This window comes from Argentina silus, assembly GCF_951799395.1.
Source record: "Argentina silus genome assembly, chromosome: 21".
Classification (NCBI taxonomy): Eukaryota; Metazoa; Chordata; class Actinopteri; order Argentiniformes; family Argentinidae; genus Argentina; species Argentina silus.
Genome location: NC_139675.1, coordinates 8,001,472 through 8,009,613, shown reverse-complemented (window position 1 = coordinate 8,009,613; position 8,142 = coordinate 8,001,472). Strand labels below are relative to the sequence as shown.

Genomic DNA, 8,142 nt, shown 5'->3' with positions numbered 1-8,142 from the left:
CTTATTCCATGCATTACAATGAGCCTGTCCTCCACCAGCCTCCCCTGTGCCATTGAAGACTCTCTGCTGTTGTAGATGCTTTGACAGTGATCCTGACCCCAATACCTTTCACATTTGACCCCTGTGAGGATGACTAGGTGTGAGTTATTCCTTAAGTATTTACTCTGGCAATCCTATAGCTTCGTTTACATGTCACCAGGGGAGGCTGGTGGAGGTAGAAGTCCTGAGGACCTCATTGTAATGCATGGAATGGAATGAGGAATAGTATCAAACACACCATTTCTCATTCCATGCCATACATAATAACAATAATGCATTTATTTTGTGTAGCGCTTTTCTTTGTACTCAAAGACACTACATTCCATGGAGAGAACAAGAATAGGTAGATAAAAAAGATTAAAAGCAAAAGATGGGTTTTGTGGGATCGTTTGAAGTAGGAGAGCGTGCTGGATTCTTTGATGTGGTTTGGGTTTTTGACCCATTGAGGTAAAATGAGGCTGTCCTCCAATTTCAACCTCCACTAGCCTCCCCTGGACCGGGAGTTGGCGACCAGTGCTTTACTTCATGACCAAGGAGAAACCGGTCAGGCAAAACCTCACCATTGCACCAGGCTTAGTTGAGCTCGTATGCAGAGCTAATCAATAAGTCATGACAAATATTGTAAATCAACCACTCCGTACACACACACACACACACACTGGACTTTTTATTTAGTTTTCCTATGCCCCATATTTCCATATGTCCTCATATATCTGCTCATTAATATTTTTATTTCCATTGGTGTGATGTGAAGTATGATGAAGCATGCTCTTGATGACACCCCCCCCCCCACACACACACACACACACAAGAGCAAGGGTTAGTTAATGATTGTAACCCCCCCCCACCTCCCTCCATAGACCCATGCCTTCTGGTCTCCCCCCCCTGTATGGGCGAGGCGGACCGCTTCAGCCTGGAGGCCCTCAGACACATCCACAGAGAGATGGACGACGACCAGGATGGAGGGATCGAGGTGGAGGAGAGCATGGAGGTAAGAAGTAGCCTCTTCTTTTCCTTTTGAACCTTTGACCTGCTGTGTATTCATGCAGGTTGGCCAGTTGAAAACTGAGGCTGACTCTTGAGAGGGTGTAGCATTGGTGCCCATGTCACTGTAATGTGTGTGTGTGTGTGTTTGTTTGTGTGTGTGTGCGTGCGCGTGCAGGTCTGTCTGTCAGTTTTCCTGTCTGCCTGTCTGTTAGTTTTTCTGCCTGTCTATTTGTTTTCTTGTCTGTCTCTCTGTCTTAGTTTTTCTGTCTGTCTGTTAGCTGTCCTGTCTGTCTGTTAGTTTTCCTGTCCGTCTGTCTGTAACTCTATAACGTTTGGGGGTGGTTCTGGAACTAGAACTCAATGTCGGGACACTCCAGAATGTCGTCTCAGGGTGGGGTAGAGGATCCCAGGGCTCGGGTTTCTGTTACCAAGGAGACTGGAGGGGAGGGGTCTGCTCATCAGAAGACAGGCCTAGGATTCCTGTGTCCATCGCATGAAGGGTCCTGTTACAGCCAGGGCAGATACCAAGACAGTGGACACACACACACACAGCCAATTCTATCCCCAAATTAAAACATGAGTGCATGTTTATGAGTTAAAAACATACACTGGCCAAAAGTGGTGTGGAAATGTACTACGTGCGCATGTGTGTATGTGTTTGTGCGTGACCCCTAACCTTATGCTTTTTATGCTTTTTTTTTTATGCTAATTGACTGAGCTTTATGAATTCCTTATCCTGTGTGTGTGTGTGTGTGTGTGTGTGTGTGTGTGTGTGTGTGTGTGTGTGTGTGTGTGTGTGTGTGTGTGTGTGTGTGTGTGTGTGTGTGTGTGTGTGTGTGTGTGTGTGTGTGTGTGTGTGTGTGTGTGTGTCTTGGCTGTAGTTCATTATAGAGGACATGAAGCAGCAACAGACCAACAAACACAGCAACCTCCACAGAGAGGACCAACACATCACGATAGAAGAGCTGTGGGGGGGATGGAAGGCCTCTGAAGGTAGGATATGTGTGTGTGTGTGTGTGTGTGTAATGACTTCATATGTGTATCCGTCGCCCTGTTTACAACTCTCTCCCCCCCCCCCCCCTCTCTTCTCTCTTCCCCCCCCCCCCTCTCTTTCTCTCTCTCTCTCAGTGCATAACTGGACTCAGGAAGAGGTTCTTCGTTGGCTGAGAGACTTTGTCGAGCTGCCACAGTACGAGAAAAACTTCAAAGACTTTAGAGTCAATGGAAACACCCTCCCCAGGTGAGAACAACCAATGAGAAACTCCGCTGCAACACTTCCTGGTGAGCACATCCAATCAGAACATTTCGGGGTGAAACTCTCTCACCATTCTGCCCAATCAGGACACTTGATTGTATGTCACTTACTAGTAACCAGCTATATACTGTATCTATGGAAACCTTAGCCAATCAGTGCTGGTCTTATTGCTTTGTGTGTAGGATTGCAGCCAATGAGCCGTCATTCATGAGCGCCCAGTTGAAGATCCTGGACCAGAGAGACAAACAGAAACTCAACATCAAAGCGCTTGACGTGGTGCTGTTCGGACCCCTTACACGTACGTGTACACACACACACACAGACACAGACGGACGGACACAGACACACTGAACACGCGTGTTCTAAACAAGATCATCTGAAGTGAGTTAACACACACACACACACACACACACACATACCTTCCATTCACCTCACACGTTTAACAGTCAATATGTCAGCATATACACCTGGGGGGGGCTAGGCATTCCTGTGGCTGTTGTTGGCATTCACATGGCTGTCGTTCCCCCTCAGGACCCCCTCATAACTACATGAAGGACCTTGTGCTGATCGTGTCGGTGGTGATGGGTGTGGGAGGCTGCTGGTTCGCCCAGGTCCAGAACAAGAACAGCAAGATCCACATCTCCAGGATGATGAAGGACCTGGATGGTCTGCAGAAGGCTGAGCTGAGCCTCCGAGAACTACAGGGACAGTGAGTGACGGTGACGCGTGCGTGCGTGCGTGTGCGTGCGTGCGTGTGTGCACGTGTGATTGCTAACGTGTGTGTGTGTGTGTGCACGCTCCCAGACTGGAGCTTGCCCAGGAGGAGAAGCGGAACGTGGCAGAAGCCAAACAGAACCTGGAGGAGAAGATGAGAGATGAGATCATTGGAGCGCAGGAGGAGGCGCACCGCCTCCACCAACAGAGAGAGGGCGCTGTGAGTGAACTGAGCAGGCTGAGATACGCAGAAGAAGAGCTGGAACAGGTACAACTATCACAAGGTCATTTTAAAATTATGAAGACAAAACAAGTATTCTGTATGTCTGTCGATATGGCCACACCAGGGGAGGCTGGTGGAGGTAGAAATCCCGGAGGATGGGCTCATTATAATGCATGGAATGAGGAACAGTATCATTTGTACCTCCACCAGCCTCAACTTCTAGTCCTAGAGAAGGGACCTGCTATCTTTCCTATTCATTGCACACTCACAGGGCTGGTTATCCCAGACACAGATTAAGCGTAATCGTTCGTCAAATGCATCTTCTATTGACAATGTGGTTTAGTCCAGGACTGGGATTAATCTGTGTCCAGGAAAACTGCCTACAGTTAATTTAGGGGAGTACAATCTCTAGTGTTTATTACTCTTACTACATGTGTGTAACCCATTCCATGTCCCGTCCTGTGTTGTGTAGGTGAGAACTTGAGAGTGCCTATTTTCAGTCGGAAATAACTTCCTGGGCTTATTCTAGGTGGCTTTCGCTCGCACTCAGGAGACCTACAGTAGCTAGCTTTACAAGGCTACTTTCACCAATAACAGGAAATGAGGGACATTACCGCCATCCAAAAGGTTAAGGGTCAAAGGTCAATAAATTGTGCATTTTTTTTTACCCCTTTCCTGTGTTGTCCTTTGCTGTGTATAGGTGCGTGGAGCGTTGAAGAAGGCTGAGAAGGACATGGTGGCCCACTGGTCAGTCAGCGAGGCCCTGCAGCTCTGGCTACAGCTGACCCATGAGGTGGAGGTCCAGTACTACAACGTCAAGAAGCAGGGCGCAGAGCTACAGCTCAAAACTGCCAAGGAGGAGGTAGGAGGGAGAAGTGAAACTGTCAATACATCCATCAATGTTTGGTTTTATTTATTGTTTGCGTATGGCTATGAGTAGCTGTAACTAGGGTCCAGTGTTTTTCCTGGTCAGGGAAATGGCCGTGGTCCTAAAGTAACCCAATCAATCCATATATCATCAATGGGTGGATTGATTGGGTGCAGAGAGAGATTTTCCACTCTTTCTAGAGGTATTTTAAATGTCTGTGTGTGTGTGACTGCGTGTGTGTGTCTGTGTGTCTTCTCCAGGCAGAGAAGATAAATAAGAAGAGGAGTTCAGTCCTGGGGACTCTACACGTGGCCCACAGCTCTTCTCTGGACCAGGTCGACCACAAGATCCTGGAGGCCAAGTGAGTAAGGGTTAATGTTAGGTTTCGGTTTGGGTTATGGATAGGGTATGGGAGTCATTCCAAGGATCCCACTTAGCATCTACCAAACCCAGACCACCACCACCTCTGTTCCGTTATTGTAGAATGTTATGGAGTTGACACTGACTGGTGTTACGGAGATGATTTGTGGGAGTGGTTCCACAGTAACGAAGTGTGTGTGTGTGTGTGTGTGTGTGTGTGTGTGTGTGTGTGTGTGTGTTTGTGTGTTTGTGTGTTTGTGTGTGTGTGTGTGTGTGTGTGTGTGTGTGTGTGTGTGTGTAGAGAAGCCACTGTTGTTGTTGTTGCTGTTAAGTGTGTATGATGTGACGGCTCTGACATCTACATCGTGTTCCGGAGTTGACACATATATATACGTCATCCTGTTCCAGGACTTCCCTGTCGGAGGTGACGGCCTGCCTGCGGGAACGTCTCCACCGCTGGCAGCAGATCGAGCGGCTGTTTGGGTTCCCCGTCCTCCGAAATTCTGGCCTAGCCAGTCTGACTGCCACCCTCTACTCCGACCACAACTGGGTGGTAATGCCCAGGGTCTCCGTCCCCCCATTCCCCTCCCACGGGTCGGTACACGGGTCGGTGGAGGATCTATTGGAAGACAGTGTATCGACCATCTCACAACAGATCCCTGGTATGTGAATGAGTTAATTTGTTATGTTCTAACATTCTATCCAACCAACCAACCTAACCATCTCTAACTTAATCCGCTACCATAATAAGACTCTCATTTTCTTTCAACTACCCAACAAAAAGTTTGTACAGCACCTTCTCAGATCCAATGAGGATGTATGTAGTAAACACACTGGATAAAAGCAACACCAACTGTAAACAATGAGAAGGGCATGTTTTGAAGCATTGGATACAAACACCGATGTATTAATCTCGACAAAGAGTCAGAGTCAATATGGGGCCATACAATGTCTCATTGTGGGAAGGAGGATGCTCTCAGAACATCCAGGGTTCTCCACAAAGAATGTAAGTGGGGCGCTTGGCTCTGCCAAGTCTGTAAACCATTCAGAGGAAATGAAACTGATATTTAGTAATGATAGAGTAACTATCTTTGATTGCCAATAACACTGTTTGTTAAAAGCGAAAATGAAAGTGAAAGCAGTATTATGTTCCTCAGTTAATTCAGTATTATAGCTGCATTTTTAGCAACATTTTGACATGAAAAATGAGGGGAGAACCCTGACGTCATGTACAATCATGTTATATGTTAGGATGGAGTGATTCTATGACCCTCCTCCAGCTCCTCCAATGAAGCGTTCCCCTCGGTCTCGGGGAGGCCCTACTGTGTGTCGGTCCCGTCGCCCCGGCCACATGGGCCAGCCCCCCAACATGATCTCCTCCGACCCGGACATCCTGATCCCCAGCCGAGCCCCGCTCCCCTGCTTTGAGGAAGAGGAGCAGCTCTTCATCAACCCGCAGAGGAGACAGTACGTCAAAGATGACAACACCAACAGCTACACAGCTATATCATTGAATTCAGTCTTTATGCTGTATAAGAATGATCTACACATTAACAGAATGTATCTTTATCTCTTCTCTCTTTCTTTCTCTACCCCCTCTCCCGTCCTTTATTCCCCCTTCTCTCACTCTCTTCATAGGGAACCTCAGGAGATGTTCAAAGACTCTGACTTCATGACCACCCCTTCTGTCGGCAGAATGTTTCCTAACACCACCATTGACTCGTCCCCTCGCAAGGTCTTCCACGATGAAATTAAGATGTTCGCCAACACCCCAGTGAGAAAAATCTCCAGGGAAGAAGTGGAAGCGTCACTGGAACCCCCAATCCACATGATGTCCAGAGAAGAACTGAAGGCTTCACTGGAACCCCTAATCCACAAGATATCCAGAGAAGAACTGGATGCTTCACTGGAACCCCTAATCCACAAGATATCCAGAGAAGAACTGGATGCTTCCGCAGACATGGCCACAGGAAAGACGATGAGAGACAAAATGGAGTCTTCCACAGACACTCCCATAGAAAAGGCATCTATGGACGAGATCGACCCTTCCATGGACACTGCTTCAAGGAAGATATCTCGAGATAGCGGCAACATTTCATTGGACCACACAGCCAGGATGATGCTGAGGGATGAGCGTGGAGCCTCAACAGATGTGGAGACCAGAAAAAAAATATCGAGAGATATGATGGGTTTCTCGATGGACAGCGCGTCAAGACAGATGCTCAGAGATGATTTTGAGCTTCCGTTGAACACTGTCTCCAGGAAGTTATCTCGGGAGATGATGGGAGTGTCTTTTGACACCGGCTCAAAAAGGTTAGCAAGAGACAAAGGGGACGTTCCTACAGATTATCTTTTGAGAGGAATACCCAGGGACAAAACGGTGGATACTATTGGCGGCCCGGTGAGAAAGATATCTCGAGATGAGCTTGAGTTCTTAATGGATAACCCCTCGAGGAAGATGCTTGCTAGAGGACAAATGGAATTGCACGCGGACAGTTCTCCTCGCAGAATGCCCAAGGAACAGCCAGATTTTCTCAAGGACTCAACGTCTGCCGCAAGGAAGATGACGAGAGAAGAACTTGAGATGTCTGCAGGCTCTCACAGAAGACATACATCCAGAGATCAGATTGACAGTTCTATAGACACACCCACAGGAAAGATCTGCAGGGATAGGATCATCGTTGCCATGGAAATGCCCAAACATAGGACATCCAGGGAGGAGTTTGTGGAGTCCGAATCATTGAGTTCAGTTCAAAGTAGTCAGTTGGGACAGCCTGACCTCACCTTGACCTCCCTGGCGCCATGGCAACGGACCTCTGACCCTTTGAACCAGCTGGTGTATGACAGCATTGTGGAGAAGTCCTGTGTTCCAATGGCGACTACAGCCACGACCCCTGACCTGCCCAAGGACATGATGGAAGGAGACAGGCCACCTCTCCAGGGGTTAGCCCCATCCTCAAAAATGTTGCCCCTGGAAACAAGAGGTGAGAGGCACAAGGGCAAAGACAAAGATAAAGAAAAGGTCAAAAAGTCATCGAAACTCAGGAACCTGTTCAAGAAGAAGAAGGATTGCACTTCAGAGAGGCCACAGGGAGGCCTCCAGAATCTCTGACTGAAATGACACTTTCTTAAACCTTTATTTGACCCGGACGTCTCCTGAGGTTCACAACCTCTGTTTTTTATTGAGAGAGACCTGGAGGCAAAGCAAAGGATAAATGTGAACACAAGTCTTAGAGATTAGGGTTTTTTCAAAGCCAACTGAAACTGTGATTGTTGGCTGGGATTACATAGAAGAACAATAAACATTCGTCTTATGTTTGATTTCAACAGGGACTGGACAGCCCTGGCTGAAGTGGAGATTGAAATAGTGTAATGAATGCTTCTTGGTACATCTAGTCAATGGCATATGCTAAATTGGTGAGTTAACATTGATTTAAGGCCTCAGGGTGTTAATTCATCGTGGTTTCCAAAGACCCATTGTCAGGGATGTTGCCTATATGTCTTAAGCAGACAGAAGATTGATGCTCTCTTCGCCTTGACCTTATTGAAGCAGTGCTCAATTAGGTCCCCTCCCCCTCCCCCTCCCCCACCCCCACAGCACGACTCCGTCCACACTGTGGTTCAGGCGACACAGATCTTGCTAGAATGACGACACCTGGCGTAAGACAATGCTTCGCCCATGTTTAGCCCAGAGAT

At 47.7% G+C, this 8,142-nt stretch overlaps 1 protein-coding gene across 1 annotated transcript; it reads left to right on the top strand.

Annotated features, from left to right (window-relative positions):
• Positions 1–901: 901 nt before the first annotated feature.
• LOC310820995 (stromal interaction molecule 2-like) lies at positions 902–7,558 on the top strand (the record flags this gene model as incomplete). Its single annotated transcript, XM_083692839.1, has 11 exons — positions 902–1,030; positions 1,908–2,019; positions 2,155–2,266; positions 2,464–2,579; positions 2,813–2,990; positions 3,086–3,263; positions 3,919–4,080; positions 4,347–4,447; positions 4,855–5,108; positions 5,727–5,913; positions 6,085–7,558. The coding sequence occupies exons 1-11, from the start codon at positions 929–931 to the stop codon at positions 7,556–7,558; spliced, it is 2,976 nt and encodes a 991-aa protein (XP_083548965.1). The 5' UTR covers positions 902–928.
• Between the last annotated feature and the right edge of the window lie 584 nt (positions 7,559–8,142).